This window comes from Oryzias latipes, chromosome 22, assembly GCF_002234675.1.
Source record: "Oryzias latipes chromosome 22, ASM223467v1".
NCBI lineage: Eukaryota > Metazoa > Chordata > Actinopteri > Beloniformes > Adrianichthyidae > Oryzias > Oryzias latipes.
The window spans coordinates 24,248,879-24,267,822 of NC_019880.2; the positions used below are offsets into that span (position 1 = coordinate 24,248,879).

Consider the following 18,944-nt stretch of genomic DNA (forward strand, 5'->3'; position numbering starts at 1 on the left):
AAAAAGTGGAACACAAGAAGAGAATGCCAGACGCCTCCACTGAACAGAAGACGAGAAGGGGAGCGTCCCTGTGCCGTGCTTCAGAAAATACACTTAAAGAGGAGCGTCCCTGTGACGTATCACTTTTAGCATATCATGTTTTATTTCTGATTTCTTAGCATTGATTGCAGATTTTAAGTTTTGTACATTTTTACTGATTTCCCTGCACGTGGATGCTTCACTTGTCTTTTCTGCCTCTATCTTCTCTCAAACTTTCATTCTACATGATTTTCTTTGCTTTTTAGCAACATTTTCTTTTTCCCTCTTTTTCAACTATTTCTTTTATATAAATATATGCTAACACCTCAGCCCATTCCTCCTCCTCCTCCTCCTCTTCACCCTCCTATAAATTGATTGGTTGAGTTGATTGCTCCATCACTAATCAGCATGTTGGCCTTTGGCTTGGCAATGATACCAAGACATCATGTGTTAGTGTGGATTGGTGTGCATCTGTTCACCCAGGAAAGGGAGTGCACGTGTGCATGCACGTGTTGACCTTTGCAGGCAGCGTGTGGACGCTGCTCTTGACGCCGCTCGTCAGAACGATTGTTGAGCAGGAAGCAGCTCTGCTCTCAATCACGCTTTCAACATTTCAGAGTTTCAGGCTGACCGTCTGTCTGCTTGCTGTGTGCAGACAGTCTGTCTGCTGCGTCTGACTCCAAACTTCTTTGAGGGATTCCATACTAAATGCCCTCTGCCTCATTTGCTGTGATTGCGCTCCTCTTCCTCTTTGCCGCACACTTCAGTACACATGCTCAGCATCACCACACCATCCAAATACTTTAGATAAATATCCAAGACTTGAGATTCAACCACAGATTTGTTTTATTCCAGATGGAAAATCTGCAGCTTTTTGTTCTCTTTTTAGGATGAAACATTCTGACGAAGGATGCACATTTATCTAGAGGATGCTGCCATTACAGAAGGAAACCACAAGAAACATTTTAGCTTCAGCGCAGCTGTGGATCCAAACAACCTGCAGACACTGATGAAGACTCAGGATGAAGATGTTCAACTGTCATATAGTGAACTAAAAGACAAAAAAGGATCCAGGAAATTCACATGAAGCTCCATCAACCACATTAATGTTTGCCAGCTGTAAACAGATTGTCAGTAACTGGAACTAAATTATAAATAACCAAATGTGACTCTTGTAACCTTTATTACTATCGTCAGAGGACGGCTGAGCTGAACCTTAGAATCAAGAGATACAATATCCGCTTTTATTTATCAACCCTTTTAAAGGTTTATAGAATGAAGATTTAGATGAGTTTTAAAAATGAAATATATAAACACTAGTTAAAAGGCACACATTTAGCTGAAAATGACAGATTTTTGCATGTAACATTTGTAATTCTATGTTTTATTGACCTTTTTTTTATTTTAGTCTACATTTTTTTTCTTTAACATTGTTTTTCCTGTTTTTTTCTATAATTATTTCAATTCAATGTTATTTGTATAGCCCAATTTCACAACAACAGTCGTCTCGATGGGCTTCATATCGGTAATTGAAAAAGAAAAAAAATCAAAAAGATCATGAATGCATAGAGTTCAATAGGAAAATACTAAAATGAACCAGGATCCACAGCCAGGTGTAGAAGCAGTAGTAGAGGTGAGGTACACGGCCAAGTACAGGAGCACGGATGAGCCAACTGGAATCTGGAAGGAGGGACAGTACATGAATCACTGCACCAAACAGAGGCATGGAGAACTAAATGATGAATAATAATCAAGAACAGAGAAGAGAAGGAGAGTAGAAGTAGATGAGAATAGAGGACAGGACCCCAGTGCACCATAGTTACCCCAGCTTCAACTTCTAGCAGCCTTTAAAACCAATAGTTATTGTTATTAAGTTTAATTTAAACACATTAACATTAAGTTAAATAATCTCTAAATACTAACTAGTCTGACAATAAGCCTGTCCAAAGAGGAATGTTTTCAGTCTAACTTTGAATGTAGAAACTGAGTCGGCCTCTCTTACATGAGCTGGGAGTTTATTCCATAAGACAGGGGCTTGGTGGCTAAACGCTCTACCTCCAACCGTACTTTTACTAATTCTAGGAACCACAAGCAGTCCTGCATTTTGCGAGCGAAGTGTTCTCATTGGATGGTAAGGGACTATGAGGTCCTTAATATAGGACGGGGCCATACCATGTAAGGCCTTATAGGTTAACAGGAGGATCTTGAACTTGATTCTAGAATCAACTGGGAGCCAGTGGAGCGAAACTAACACAGGAGTGATGTGATCTCTTCTGCTAGTTCCTGCTAACAATCTAGCTGCTGCGTTCTGAACAAGCTGGAGACTTCTTAAGGAACTCTTAGGACACGCTGCTAACAAGGAGTTACAGTAATCCAGCCTCGACGTAACAAATGCATGGATGGGTTTTTCAGCATCACTCTTAGAAAGTATATTTCTGATCTTAGCAATATTTCTTAGCAACATATCTTGCATGGTAGTACCTAAACTTTATGCACAAAAACCAGAATGGAAAGGAGACTTAAGAATTAGTCAGAAAGACATGAAGAAAAAGGAGGAAGCATAAGTTATCCCTTCATAAAGAGTTGCTCTTATACTGTATATTCTGTTTTCATCACAGTCCAGTCCAGTTGTTTTTGTTTTTTTAGGCTGAAAACCTGAAAAAAGTTCTGATTTACATGAATGAGTAGAGAACTGTGGACTCAAACTGCAGAGTGCTTCATTCTTTATAAATATAAGTGTTGGTTGTTGTCTCGATGAATAGCTGAGCTTCTTGTGTTTGTTGGGACCAAAGTTGTGCGTGAAAGGAAGTGTTTGTTCAGTCCATCACACAGAAAGGTTTTCGTCGGTACACAGAGCCCTCTAGTGGCTGATATAAAAACGACAGCTCTTTCTTCTGTGTCCCACAGACTCTTTGTCTTCTTCAGGTCGTGTTTTTTTGCTCTCTGTTGCCTCCAAACTCATATTTTCTGTCACTTTAGGGTTCAGGTTTGTTGGGGGGGGGGGGGGTTCTTACACCCCTCCTGCATGTTTTGGATAATCCGACCTCTTTCATCAGGACCGAGTCTGTCCTGCTGCACATGAGCGTCAGTGTTTATCCTACAGCTGTGCTTTAATTCATCTTTTCCTTTCATTTCTCTTGTTGACGTTCTTCTGCCCCCACACACACACACACGCACACACACCCCCCCACACCCACACACACACACACACACACACACATAAAGGGGTGGTTTCTTCCTTTGTTTTATCCTTTCTGTTGTTTCCATTTTCTTCTGTTCTATACTTTCTTCCTCTTCCATTCTCTCATTTGCCCTCATGCACAGAAACACACATGCACACCCACACATGCACACACACCTACATACATACACATGCACCTTTAGAAATGTCTAAATCTGTGCAGACAGTAAAAGAAAGGATTGCAATTGATTAGTGAGCGTGGCTGAATTGCTGCTCTCCTGCTCCCCACCTCCTGCAGATTACTGCATTGATCGACCTCATGCACACACACACACACACATATGCACACACACATGGACACACAAACGCAGAGCAGATGAGGCCATCTTTTAACCACAACGTACCGCTTAAATGTTACGATAGCTCCCTGCCTCTTTAATGACAAATGGAGAAAGAAATTGAGTGTGCACGTGTGTGTGTGTGTGTGTGTGTGTGTGTGTGTGTGTGTGTGTGTGCATGTGTCTATGTATACGTGTGTAAATAACATCCGTTTTTGTGCGTTTAGAAACGCTCGCACATTGTTGTCTTTATTTCTTCTTTTCTTCGTTTGCATTTTTACTCTCAAATCCTCCGTGTTCCACATTTTTTGTCTCACCTGTTTGACCTGCCGTCCAGCCGTCTGTCTTCCTGTCGGCGTCCATGGCTGCTCTCGGTTCCCTGCAGCGGTTGGTTGATGTCCCCATTGAGTTTAGATTATTTTCTTGCTCAAACTCTTTTCTGCTTCTGGTGCTCCGGTTGTTCTAACGACGACTTGCAGGAGATGGGGTTTTCACAGAGCAGAAACTGGATCCTAATCTCTGCACTGAATCAACACTGTATACATTGTCCACCCTTTGCAGCACATCAACATTTTGTGACCTGTCATTGCTGTGTATACCGTATATAATAGGCTCAGCAAAATGTTATAGTTACTTATACTTTTTTACCTTTTTATTCTACCTTTCCTTTCTATACTTGTTCTCTGTCTGACAGTCATGCAATAAATTTCATTACATATTGTACTGTCTATGTGACAGACAAACGTTGTTTTTATATATAAATCTAAAATTGAAATTTTATGACCTAATCAGATTCTTTGTTTGTCTTAGAGTCTTGTTTTCTGAATTTCATCAAAAACGTTTCCAACACTGCAAAAATAAACTCACTGACTTTTTTCCAAAACACTTTTGAAAACAAAAATGCTGAATGTCACTCATTTGTGATATACCATTAAATCCTGGACTTCTTTTAATTTAGCATCACCTACCTAGTCCTAAAAACTGAAGACTATTTTTTTATATCTTTGGAATAAATGTCAGGCATGACGGGGCTGAAACGAAAATGCCCAAAATAGACAAAAACAAAAATTCAGTTTGATTTTCTTTATTACTTAAATTTTCCTCTCCTGTCCACGCTCGATGATGTGACCAATAGGAAAGCTCAAGTTTGAAAAACGCATTCTACAAAATGCATTTGTAAAATGCTTTTTTCACTGTATTTATTTACAGAAAAATGTCTTTATTTGTAGTATAATTATTGAATTGGGAAAGCTTTTCTATAATTGCACGTAAATGTTTTACTGTTGACCCAGAAACCGTCACTAAAATTTTCCTGATTATCTGGAGTTATTTAGTTCATTCAAAATACTTTAGCATCAGAAAAGACTGGAGTTTACTTTATTTAAAGAATTCAATCAATTTTAGACTAAGATTTATGGATTATTATAGTGCGTCAATTATACGGCTTGTCAATATAACTTAATTTATAGGGATTATCAATATAATTTATTCCAGTTTGGTGGCCTGATTAAATAATTCAACAGGTCGGATGTGTCTGTTGAGCTGCTCCTCAGTATTTTAGAAGTTTAATCACAAACTCTTTTTTAACTTTTACCAGAGTAAAAGGTTGAGTGATGTACTTTTACTTTAGTACTTGGATGTTGAAGTAATGTTGCACTTGAGCAGAACTTCTGCTTTTAGAGCTAAATTATTCATGCATTTATAAAAACAGGTTACAATCTTGAATCCAACTTTCAGGTACTTTGTGGTTCAGAAAGTGTAGTTTGACCAAGAAAACAACAGATGAATGAAAAATGTTTCCATGTTTGGGTTAAAAACGTGAAACAGGGAAAAAAATGTTATTAATGGACAGAATTATGCTGATTTTAAAGCATTATAATCTGTAATAATATCATATAATCTGAAGAAGAACCCCCCCCCCCCCCCCCCCCCAACACACAAACACACACTACAATAACTCACTGCAGGAGTCTGTCCACAAAAACAACACAAAACAAAAACATACAGATGTAGACACAGACACTTACAGATGCAGACACACACACAAAGACACAGACACTCTGGTGCAGACACACACACTCAGGTGTAGACACACAAAGACACATAGATGCAGACAAACACACACTACAGTAAAACACTGCAGGAGTTTAAACGCAAAAAGAACACAAAAACACAAACTACAATGATGTGCAGAATCTGTGAAGATTGAACAAAAATTTTAACAACAAACTCACACACATGATGCAGACGCACACACAAAGACACACACACTCAAATGCAGACATACACACACCCACAGACACACACACAGATGAACACACAAAGACACACACACTCAAATGCAGACATACACACACCCACAGACACACACACAGATGCAGACGCACACACAAAGACACACACACTCAAATGCAGACACACACACACCCACAGACACACACAGAGATGCAGACGCACACACAAAGACACACACACACACTCACAGACACACATGCACCCACAGACACATACAGAGATGCAAACGCACACACTCAGACACACACACACTCACACACACACACACTTGTCCTCTGCACGCGCGAGCGAACTGGCAGAGCGGCGTCAGTTTTCTCGTTAGCATGCTGAAATGAATACAGTCAGATCCAAAGCAATTTCCTTTTATTTATCTTAGCAGCTCTGCAGAAAATAAAGGCAAGGGCATCCGGGCAATTAGCATAATTACTGCGCGGCGGCCAGAGCCTCTGTGATTCCATAATGAGACTCACACAGGCGCCTGCCACAGGGTGTGTGTTCACCTATGTCCATGTGATACTGGGGGGGCTCTGTTTCATTGTTGCGTTTGTATATATTTGTAGGCATGATTTGTGTGTTTTCCTGCACACACGCAGACGTGCACTCCCCACGTGCATGCATGTAAAACCTGCAGAGAGAAGCTCGGTGTCTGCGTGAGGATGATTTATGGAAATGCAAACCCCCTCTGCTCTGCCTCTGACAGCTTAGGCCTCTTCTGCAGGTTGCATTCCCGTCTTGGGCCTCCTTTTGTCAGGACTCATGATCAGATGGGGAAGCGAGTGCGGGGGTTATTCTGCTGGCTGCCATGTCGGCCCCCCCATCCCAGTTTGTTCCTGTTAGAGCTCAAATAACCAACACGTTGGGCTGAAAGTCATCAGAGGAGATAATTCTTCTGCTGCACGCCTGATGTTCTTCCTCTTTTACCGGGATCTAAAAGCACGCTGCTGAGGGAGAAGCTGCAGAACGTGCAACCGTCTGCGTGGACCTGACTGTCAGTGGCTGCACAACTGCAGAAGACGCCAAGTTGTCGGAGCACAACCTGCAGCTGGGCGGAGCTAAATCAAGAGGCTGCACAGGGATGTCTGCTTAACCTTGACAGGTTAGCTGAAGGAGGACATAAATAAAACATGGAAGAAGGCCGTTTAAACTGGTTCCATGTGACTCTAAAGAAAAGATGAGGAGCAGACCTACGTGAGAAACACACAATATAGAGTCACTTAATTAAACTTGTTCCACCTGAGAAGAAGATGCTGTTGTCATGTTGTTGAGCTCCCAAGTGTTGGTCAAAGTCTGGCAGACAGTCCTGCACAGATGACCATCAGTGAGGATGGTTCCTGCTGGCAGAAAGGTCTGGTCTCAACAGGATGGTGGGAAACGGTTGGAAAAAAAGAAAATACACAGAATAAAAAATCCTTTGTAAAGTTCTGAAAAGCAAAGGTAGCCATGATCTGCTTCACAAGGCATCAGTTTTCCTCCTCGGGTTCCCTTTACAGCTTTTCATGCATTGGTGCGTGTGTGTGCACACATGTGTCGGAGCTGTGCTCTGCATGATCTTTGCAGAGCAACGGCATTCGACACACCCAGCCGTGTTTGCATGTGTGATGGAGTCAAGTGTTGCAGCGTGATGGTCACATAAATGCACCATCAGACACACTTGCTGAAGGATTCGTGGATTTCACGAGCAGATCAGACAACATCAGAAGAAAACAATCAGAATCTCTACACATCAAGACACCTTAAGGCTTATAGACACAAAAAAAAGGTACAAACTGCAAAGAAAACACTGTAGCCTTCAACCCTTGAATGGAGAATCCTCTGGTGAGTTCTTTCCATCTCCAGCTTCCAGAGCAGCCTGGTTCCAGCATGAATCTGCTACTCAAAGTCTCCATCCGTCCGTCCAGACTCTCGTCCCGCCACTTCCTCCCTGAGGCATTTCCAGGCCAGTTTCTTCTGATGGAGCTGATCTACTAGACGTTTTTCCTTCTATACAGATTTATCCGTGATGAGGAGGGTCTTTAGAGTTGGAGGACAATGACATCACTGAATTTTAGAGCAGCTGGGGATCCAAAGAAGCTGCAAAAACTACAAACTGAGTTACAAAACTTTTGACCAGAAATCCATTCTCCTAACCTGTAGGGCTGGGAATCGTTCATTCTTATGATGTTCTTGTTATGTCAAGTGACGCATGTTAAAACATTTTTGTTTTATGTTTTATGTGCTCCAAATGAAAAGCTCAATACTGACCTAAAGATTTAACTGTTCAGCAGCAGCTCCAGTTTAGTTGGCACAGGTCAGAATTGAGTGGTGGGGGGAGTTACAAAATAAAAAACTGACCTCCTGTGGCGACCCATAATGCATTTCAGTGCGGTGTATCTTGACAGAACGTCTGCAGGTCAGATGCATGATGGGAAGTCTGCGTTCAAATCTGGTTGACAGTCAGTTATTGGAATCAACAGGTCACTATGGAACTTCCAGAGGAGAACCGCAGGAGATAAAGAAAAAACATCAAATCAAAACAATTGACTAGACAAAGCGATGAAGATGATCACGTCTTATGGGTTAATGGGGTTAGACCAGAATGATGAAGAAACCTTGGATGCCTATGGAGGTAAAAATGCTCCAAAAAGAACACACTTGTAGATTTGATTTGAGAATTTGTAATATAGAATGTGAATACTTGTGCATCAAAAATCTGCATCTGTGTGTAAAAATCTTCTGCTGTGAACTGACAAATTTCCATTTGCATGTGTTCATTTAGAGTTACAACTTCAAATCTGTGATTACGACTGCTCAAATGTGCTTCTGCGTGTGCTCGAATCCGCTGGCACAAATCACAAGTGCGCTACATCTGTGCTCTGAATTCTGACACATTCCTTGTGAGAAACTTGTGTCAAAACTGATCTGTGTCTGAAAATGTAACCAGGGGGGGAGGGAGGGTAAGAGGAGGCGGAGTCAACCAATCAGAGTGCATCACTTAAAGAACTTGGTAAAGTTAGAAAGGTCTTCACAGATTCGCATTCCTGCTTCAATAATTCTTCTGATAAACGTTCAAATGTGGCAGCAAGTCTCTCAAACATTTTGTACACTGACCAAAAATATAAACGCAACACTTTTGTTTTTGCTCCCATTTTTTATGGTATGAACTCAAAGATGTGAAACTTTTTCCACATACACAAAACAACCAGTTCTCTGAAATATTGTTCACAAATCTGTCTAAATCTGTGATAGTGAGCACTTCTCCTTTGCCAAGACAATTCATCCCACCTCACAGGTGTGCCATATCAAGATGCTGATTAGACAGCATGATTATTGCACAGGTGTGCCTTAGACTGGCCACAAGAAAAGGCCACTCTGAAATCTTCAGTTGTATTACACAGCCACAGATGTCTCAAGTTTTGAGGGAGCGTGCAATTCCTGATGCTGATAGCAGGAATGTCCACCAGAGCTGTTGCTAGGGAATTGAATGTCCATTTCTCCATAAGCCGTCTCCAAAGGCGTTTCTGAGAATTTGGCAGCACATCCAACCGGCCTCACAACCGCAGACCACGTGTAACCACACCAGCCCAAGACCTCCACATCCAGCACATCCACCTCCAAGATCGTCTGAGATCAGCCACCTGGACAGCTGCTGAAACAATCGGTTTGCATAACTACAGAATTTCTGTACAAACTGTCAGAAACCGTCTCAGGGAAGCTCATCTGCATGCTCGTTATCCTCATCGAGGTCTCGACCTCACTCCAGTTCGTCGTCGTAACCGACTTGAGTGGGCAAATGCTCACATGCGATGGCGTCTGGCACGTTGGAGAGGTGTTCTCTTCACGGATGAATCCCGGTTTACACTGTTCAGGGCAGATGGCAGACTAGCCTGTGTAGTGTTGTGTGGGTGAGCGGTTTTCTGATGTTAATGTTGTGGATCGAGTAGCCCATGGTGGTGGTGGGGTTATGGTATGGGCAGGCATATGTTATGGGCGAAGAACACAGGTGCATTTCATTGATGGCATTTTGAATGCACAGAGATAGCGTGACGAGATCCTGGGGCCCATTGTTGTGCCGTACATCCAACAACATCACCTCATGTTGCAGCATGATAATGCACGGCCCCATGTTGTAAGGATCTGTACACAATTCTTGGAAGCTGAAAACATCCCAGTTCTTGCATGGCCAGCATACTCACCGGACATGTCACCCATTGAGCATGTTTGGGATGCTCTGGATCGGCGTATACGACAGCGTGTTCCACTTCCTGCCAATATCCAGCAGCTTCGCCCTCCCATTGAAGAAGAGTGGGCCAACATTCCACAGGCCACAATAGACAACCTGATCAACTCTATGCGAAGGAGATGTGTCGCACTTCATGAGGCAAATGGTGGTCACACCAGATACTGACTGGTTGTCTGAGTCCCCTGACCCCCTCAATAAAACAAAACTGCAGATTTCCGAGTGGCCTTTTCTTGTGGCCAGTCTAAGGCACACCTGTGCAATAATCATGCTGTCTAATCAGCATCTTGATATGGCACCCCTGCGAGGTGGGATGAATTGTCTTGGCAAAGGAGAAGTGCTCACTATCACAGATTTAGACAGATTTGTGAACAATATTTCAGAGAACTGGTTATTTTGTGTATGTGGAAAATGTTTCACATCTTTGAGTTCATACCATAAAAAATGGGAGCAATAACAAAAGTGTTGCGTTTATACTTTTGGTCAGTGTATTAACACAGAGAGTGAACTAAAAATGCATTTCTAAAGAAAAAAGTCTGTTTTTTTCCTGCATTTTAATGAGAAATGATCTCTTCATGCTTTAAATACAGACATTTATGGATTCTATACTTTGTATTTAGTTTCTTTGCATCTTAACTTCCTTTTTATCTTCTTGAATTCTAATTTTGCATAAAAGCAGATTTTTGATTTTCCTTCTTGTCTTTCTTTCCTGTGTTTCAGTCTCTGGACGGCTTCGTATTTGCACTAAACAAGGAGGGGCGCTTCCTCTACATCTCTGAGACGGTCTCCATCTACCTGGGCCTGTCACAGGTGAGTCTGACTGCTGAGTCTGCTACAGGTCAGCTTCAGGTCTACAAGTCTGCCACAGGTCAGCTTCGGGTCTACGAGTCTGCTACAGGTCAGTGCAGGTCTACAATTCTGCTAAAGATCAGCTCCAGGTCTACAAGTCTGCCACAGGTCAGATTCGGGTCTACAAGTCTGCTACAGGTCAGCTTCAGGTGTATAAGTCTGCTACAGGTCAGCTTCGGGTCTACAAGTCTGCTACAGGTCAGCTTCAGGTGTATAAGTCTGCTACAGGTCAGCTTTGGGTCTACAAGTCTGCTACAGGTCAGCTTTGGGTCTACGAGTCTGCTACAGGTCAGCTTTGGGTCTACGAGTCTGCTACAGGTCAGCTTTGGGTCTACGAGTCTGCTACAGGTCAGCTTTGGGTCTACAAGTCTGCTACAGGTCAGCTTTGGGTCTACAAGTCTGCTACAGGTCAGCTTTGGGTCTACGAGTCTGCTACAGGTCAGCTTTGGGTCTACGAGTCTGCTACAGGTCAGCTTTGGGTCTACGAGTCTGCTACAGGTCAGCTTCGGGTCTACAAGTCTGCTACAGGTCAGCTTTGGGTCTACGAGTCTGCTACAGGTCAGCTTTGGGTCTACGAGTCTGCTACAGGTCAGCTTTGGGTCTACGAGTCTGCTACAGATCAGCTTCAGGTCTACAATTCTGTTACAGTTCTTTAACTCTACAGATGTTTTCGCACCATTTTCATTTTCTTAAATAACTTTATTTAAAAAGCACAGCGCGGCATAAGGACATTATCGGTCAGTTTCTTCCCGATAGTTTTACGATAAATAAAAGACACATTAATCTCAATCCCAGAAAATAGTCTGAGCCTGAATGTGTTCTTTCTTTAGAACATGAATTTGGAAAGTGCGCCACACGTGTTTTTGACCTTCAGGGAAGTGAAGAGCTGATGTTTCTCGGTTTAAGAACTTTATTGTTCTCGTGAACCTGTGCCAAGTTTTAAAGACAAGCTGAACATAACATAGAAGGAAAAAAGTTCCCCTCACACCCCTACACCCCCTCCCTGAATTAATCCTCATTCCATTGACTGTTGATTTCTATCAAATAATTGATTAATTGGTATATTGAGTCCCTGAAGCTTCTTGTCTCCACTCAGCAGTTTATCTCCTTCCTTCTGCCTTAATCAGCTGCTGAATATTTGTCACAAGTGTGCGTTTTTGAGCAAGTGCATTTGTGTCTCGATGCATTAGTGTGTACTGCACGAGTTTTTCCCAGCTCTGCAGGGCAACCGTCACGTACGTCCACGTCTTACCAGGACCAATCAGAGAGCAGGAGAGCAAGAAAATAGATGGGTGACTGGAAGGGGGGATGGGGTTGCTCTGCGCCCACAACTGAGAGGACATTTCTAATGAACTCCTGTCGCTCTGCAGAAACTGCTTTTTGATTTTGACTTAAAATGGCATCATCATAATGAAAAGACCTTTGGAAACGCTTTGAAAAAAGATGATCGGAGTGGAACTTCAATCTACAGATAACATCAGAAGATTCATAAAAAGAGATCGTTTGCTCTCCCGGTGTCCTCGGCAGAAGAAAGCAGAAGCTGATTTTCAGCAACACCTCACTGATCCAACGACACAGAGGCGTATGCCCGCTCTCATGAACGCACGGACGCTCCTTTGTTTGTAGTGCTGTTTGTTTGCAAGGCCTGGCAAAGGCCTGCAGCTGCCCCCCCCTTTAGTGATCTAATTGAGATGTGTGTGTTTTTGCATGTGTGTGCTCAGCAGATGGCTGCATGTCCTCTGCCTTATGCTCCAAAGGAAAATAATAACTGCATTGTTTCAGCCAAACTCAAATTAGTCCGTTGGATCGGGGCCCGTTACAGCAGACATGGTCTGCAGCCAGCTCCTCTGGAACACGCCAGCATATGCAGCAGCGTGAGAGCTACGTGCACAAAGTCACGCCAGTGACACGCAGGTGACACGACAACCTCACACACACACACTCACACTCTGAACGAACACGAAAAGCCTCTACAACCATTGACAGAGAGGAGACATCTGCATCATAGCGTGAACGCCTTTTTGAATCCATGTTTAACTGCATCTGCTATGGAAGATGTGGTAACACACACATTTTCATACACGCACACATAAATACACACACACACACCCAACACACCGACACATACACTCACAAAGACATATTTGGAACACGCGCATACATAACTAACACTCACAAACACACACATAAAGACTAATGCACAAAAACCCACACCAAGACACACACTCAAATATAGACACACACACACCCAACACACACAAACACACCAACACACACACTCACAAAGACATATTTGGAACACACACATACATATAAAGACACTCACAAACATGCGCATAAAAACAAATGTACAAAAACACACACCTAGACACACACTCAAATATAGACTCACACACACACCAACAACACATCCAAACACACTAACACTCACAAAGACATATTTGGAACACACACATATCACAGAGACACACACACACATGAAGACCCACACCAATACATACACACAAACACACACACACACAAGTGAAGCGTTGGGCGTTCAGGCCTCCATGTTGTCCATTAACCTCTGATAATAAACACCTCCTCTGGCATTATCCCCCCGTGATTATTCCTACATAAAATAATAAAGTTTAAACCAGCTGTTGATTCAAAATGTAAAATAAAAATGTAAGAATCAGACATCCACTTGAGCCTGATACAGCCTGGTCCATGAAACGATTGTCTGACATGACCCGGTCTGCATCCAGAGAAAGGCTGGAGATCACCGAGCTAGAAGACAAGAGACACGTCAGCAGCAGCAACAGTGGCATAAATATGGCAAAGGCAGAGACTAGACAGTAGAAACGTCAGTACAGAAGGAGCGGAACAGGGACAGCAGGTGAAACCCGGTTAGATTTGGTGGAGAAGGTCAAACTTCTCATGTCTTCATCGAGATCTGCTTTCACACTGACTGTCGAGAGTAAACCTCAGACTAAATGCAGCCTAAACCTCCTGGAGCGGTCCCACAGTCATCCATGCTGCTCTGCCTTTTACTGCCAATGGTTCCCCCGGGGCCCACCCCCCACCGTTTGACAGCCTTCATTCATTAAGTCGAGGAGAGCACGGATGGATGGATGGATGGATGGACGGACGGACGGACGGACGGACGGTTGGATGGATGGATGGATGGATGGATGGATGGATGGATGGATGGATGGATGGATGGATGGAGTCCTTTATTAATCCCGAGGGAACTTGCATATCCATCCATTGCTCCTCAAATACACAAACATTCAATAGAAATGTAAAAAGTAGTAAATAATCATAAAATCATAACAAAATCACACTCACTAAAAACAGAGTAAAACGAATAAAAGTATTAGCACATTAAAAATAAAATAAATGTAAGAAAAAGCATAAAAGTGGTAAAAAGTACCTGCTCTGCCCCTTCCTGTAAATGGAGTCCATGTTTGCCGACCGGTTCAGCGTCTTGTCCAGGTGGACTCCAAGGTATCTGTAGTGATCCACCTCCTCCACCAATGAGGGTGGGTTCCACAGATTTCACATGCAGAAGAGAGAGTTTTCAGGCAGAGTTCAGGTGAGGATTCACACCTGCTAAACCAAGCAGGCTGCCCAAGGACACAGTTTTCCTGAACATCTTAAGACATAGTTTTGTCTGTGCAATGTGAATGCTGTATACTGTACTGTACTGTACTATGCTGTACGGTAAATATTTACAGATCATTCTCATTACACATCTGCTTTAAACAGCAGCAGTAAATCCTTGTTTGAATAACAATTGGGGAAAAAACTTCCCACAGTTCAGTGCAAGTGAGGAAAAGGTGGATGTGTGTGTGAGTCTAAGACTTTGGGGTGAGGAGGTGTGTGGGAAGAACTTTTTAGTCATTTCCTGGCTCCAGATGACAACCAGCTCCTGTTTGGGGCCTCCGCCATCTGTTTGACTGATAACATCATAACAGGCATCAGCGCGTTGGGTCTATTCGACCCGACACGCTGGAGATGAGCTCATCTGTTGCAGAAAGGAGGGCATTTATTTCTCCTGGTGTTATTTGAACTCGTATGTACTTGTTTTGCAGCGCAGGTTTTCTGGTGATGCTTCATCTTCTGTTTTGACAAGATGAAACTTTTTTGTTGTCATTTCTGGTCTTCAGATGCCTTTGTCCCATTGTCGTGGTACAGGATGGAGTTAGGGTTTTTAATTTCTTTATTCATGTGAACGCATCATTGTTGTTTGATGGTCAGTAGATCTGATGCAAATCATTCTACTTTTAGACTTTACCAAACTAAACTTGTCATTGCTTGGGATTTTAATAAAAAGAAGTCCTTCAACCTCTGAAGGTGGTTTGATTGGACTGAAACGAGGGTGTCCTGCTGGATTCTCCCCCTCCTGCAGCTGAGGGGTGTTTTAGCAATAAGAAGCTGCAGGGTGGGGTCATTAAAGAAGGAGATGTCAGAGCAGACAACAGAGGTCTTTTAGGTCAGGGGTCTTCAACCCTTAAAGACTGACTACAACCCAGAAGGAGCCACAAAGTCCTACTGCACCCTTTAGAAAAATATTTGTATTCATCTTATTGTTACTATTATAATAAATATAAATAGGCTACTATTTTTTGGTATAAAGAAAACATAAACATAAAAAGAAACTAGCCTTTTTCAAAATATGAAACAGTTTGTACCTTTTGAGAGATGTTCCTCTGACTTCCTTTCAAAATAAAAGACCCCTCTAGGATCACCTCAATGCAGCAAATGTAGTAACAGGAAGTTTAATGTCGGCAGTGATTAACAAAAGTATACATGGTTCATTTTACAGTAGTTTGTCAATCTTAGCCAGAAACCCGTGAGTATAACGAAATAATATTTCATCCGTACTAATTATAAAATCCTTGAGTTTTGTTCAGCTTCAAATCAACATACCTGCACATGTACCCATGTGTGCACGTGTGTGTTGGAGGTGAATCATCCTTCAGATGCTCGCACAAGCAGGGCTGTGCTCCTCACACGCGCGACTGCGCACGAGCCAGCAGTCATTAGATGGAGGCGGATCAGTGTCTGCCACGCACACACTCCCAGCACTCCCAGTGGGCCATGGCGCTCTGAAGTGGGACATGGATAAATTAGACTAGCAGCTGCCTGCTCTCCACTCCTCACATGCACACACCTGAAACCCCCAGCCTGCCGTGCACGCGCGTGAGTAGGTGCCGTTTCCATTTCCTCAGTCATCTCTGGATAAATGTCTTATTTTGAAAGGATTTCATGATGTAATTTCAGTGTGAAGTTCTGAATCATGGTTTTATTCTGAAAAGTCCTTTAGTTCTGAAACACGACACTTTCCTGCAGATTTCTGGTTCTTGTCTGATCCAGGTCTGGTTTTCTCTGATGGTCCTCTTGGTTTGGGCCAAACAAGTGAACCCAGCTCCTCTTGAGAACGAGGGTCTCTGGTCTACTGCAGATGAACTTTGGTGCGGTTTACTTCAGTGTGAATGCAGACGGACTTTCACAACCTAAATCGTGAAATGACACATGCTCTATCTGTTGAGACCCTTTTATTAGCCGTCTTGGTTATTAAAACTGAGTTCCTTGTGCCAAAAATGGAGGTTCTTGTTAATAGTGTCAGTTCCGTGAAAAAGCCCCATAAAACAGGCACATAAATTTGACACACATTTGCCATTTTCTCCACATTTATGTCATAATACCAACGAAAAACCTCCACCTTGAGGTGAAGCTCCTATGGACCCAAATTCAGAGTACTTCTAACTCCAACAAAACAAATATGAGGGCGTTGGACGAAGATGGTGAGGGCCTTCATCATCTCACGGTGAAGACGAGAAAAAAGTGTCACTTTGACCTGGACCAAAAAAGAAAAAAACATCTAAAAATCCGACGCAGCCGATGAAATTTCAAACATGTAGAGTCTGAGTGAATAAATACAAAGTGAAAAAGCTGCACGGAAGAGAAGAAAGGTCAGAGACAAAGCTCTACGCTCGCCGCAAGAATGTAAAGAAAGTACATCCTTTTAAACATGAGACAGGCAGGAGGAGCTGAGGCAAGTCTGCTGAAGGACACGCACACACACACATGCACACACACATGCACACAGATCATTTAAGCAAACGCTGTCTCCTCGGTCTTTTCATGCATAAAACCTGTGGGCGGTGGTCGCCAGTGCAAAGAGGTTCTGGCCTCTCAGCGTTTGCTCTCGCTGACCTCCCCAGAGCTCATACGCTGCGGCGCCGACGGACGATTTGCTCAACAGACTCACGTCACATCCACTTCATGCATTTCAGAGAGACTGAAGGTGAGGCACAAGGACAGCAGGTCTCACTTCAGCTCAGTGGACACAGCAGAAGAAGTGCAGGTCTTCATTGAACAGCATTCTGTTTGTGGCTGAAGAACGGAGCTCACGCTTCATGTGGTTTCACAGACGCCGCTCCGTTCAGGGGGGGTTCGGTTGCTGACTGTCATGTAACAACAATTGGTGTGAAATCAGAAATCCTCTGAACCAACAAACGGAAACGTGACAGCTGGATTCCTGGTTTTTCCCCGTGTCCTCCCTGCTCTCCTTTCTCTGCGTCTCCTCTGGCGCTCAGATTTACAGCCTGCAGTTATCTCGGAGTCCTGGAACCATAAAGAGATCATCCACTGAAACGGGTGCCTCTATCACACAAGTGTGTGCAGGGGAGGGTGTGTCACAGCGGCAGCTGAAGGTTTCTCCCTTCTCTGAATCTCAGGAGTCGTTTTTGATTTATTGTTCTCAGAACCTGCAGCGTTGATCTGATTTCAGCAGGAAACTCTGGGAGGAGAAGCTGAAGTGGAAACTTTCAAACAGGGGAGAGCAGCAGGACTCATGGAACCAGGAAGGAGCTCAGAGGTGGAGGATTTGAGGCTAACGAAGAGATTTTTTTTTCCTGATGGAGCTCATTGATCAATGAGTTGATCAGGAAGTTGAGAATCCAGATGAATGCAGATTATCCAGCAGCTCCTCTGAGCATCTCAGACCTTCAGAGAATTTTCTGCTGGAGACTGAAAATGTTCACGTTTCCTTTGTGTCCATGAATTCATGAAAATAAATACACAGGAGAAGGTTGCAGGCTGTTTGGAGGCTCTTCAGGTGAAGGTTCGTCTTCTTTAAATCAATCGCATCGTTTTTCTCCTGGTGTTGGCGCTTCACGTTTTAAAAAATACAGTCAAAGAAGTCCCCTAGGCTTCCATCCATAAACAACTGAGGGTGTATTCAGACTGGACACTTAAAAGTGAACCAGAGTTCGTTTTCCCCCCATAATCCAGAACAATTTTTCAGTCTGAATACAGCCAAGCGGACCCTGGTCCGGGACCAGGAACTTTACGGAATGTGGAAAACCAGAGCAGCGATGCAACAGCAACTTTGATATGTGGTCAGATGAATCCAGGCTCATTAAAACAACTTTTCACATGACACACGTTGCTCCTCACACTGTTTTCCCAACAATCTATGTCCTAAACACACAGCGTACCTTTTTAGCAGCAAACAGGTACACGCACTCCATGATTTTCTCACATATCACTTACTGTTTAATTAGATCTCCTATTTAGGATCTAGATTTTTTACTCTTCTATTTTATGATGTTTTATCACAATAAGATTAGTCAAGTTGTCTTAACGTCTTAACTTATTTTTATTTATATTTCAGCTGTTTTAGACTTTTATACATTAACTTCTTATAATTTTCATGTTGCAGCTGTTTTTATATTTTAACTTTTCCATTTATCACTTCTGCATTTTAGACTGTTTACGAGTGTTTTGTCACGCTTAGCTGGGGTGTTTACGTCTACGCTGACACCCAGCCATAAGGAGGACAGGGCAGACGGCGCCTTCTGGGTTCTATCCTCTTTAGCTTTTTTATAATATTTTCTCTTTAACTTGTGTTTGTTTTTGTGTATTTTATTATGACAGCTTATTTATTTATTTAATTTATTTCATGAGTGGGGATTGGTGTTTTTGCATTCTTTTTTTGTTTTTATGTCCAGCACCTTGAGAGCTGTTTTCTTTACATGAAATACAATTAATTTGA

General features: G+C 42.8%; 1 protein-coding gene across 3 annotated transcripts in view; it reads left to right on the forward strand.

The window, feature by feature from the left end:
- npas3 (neuronal PAS domain protein 3) overlaps positions 1-18,944 on the forward strand; it is a 231,996-nt gene that overhangs the window by 158,138 nt on the left and 54,914 nt on the right. For all 3 annotated transcript variants that reach the window (XM_023951301.1, XM_023951302.1, XM_023951303.1), the window contains one exon: positions 10,769-10,858. In XM_023951301.1, coding sequence (XP_023807069.1) covers positions 10,769-10,858 — 90 coding nt within the window. The remainder of the gene's footprint in view (positions 1-10,768; positions 10,859-18,944) is intronic.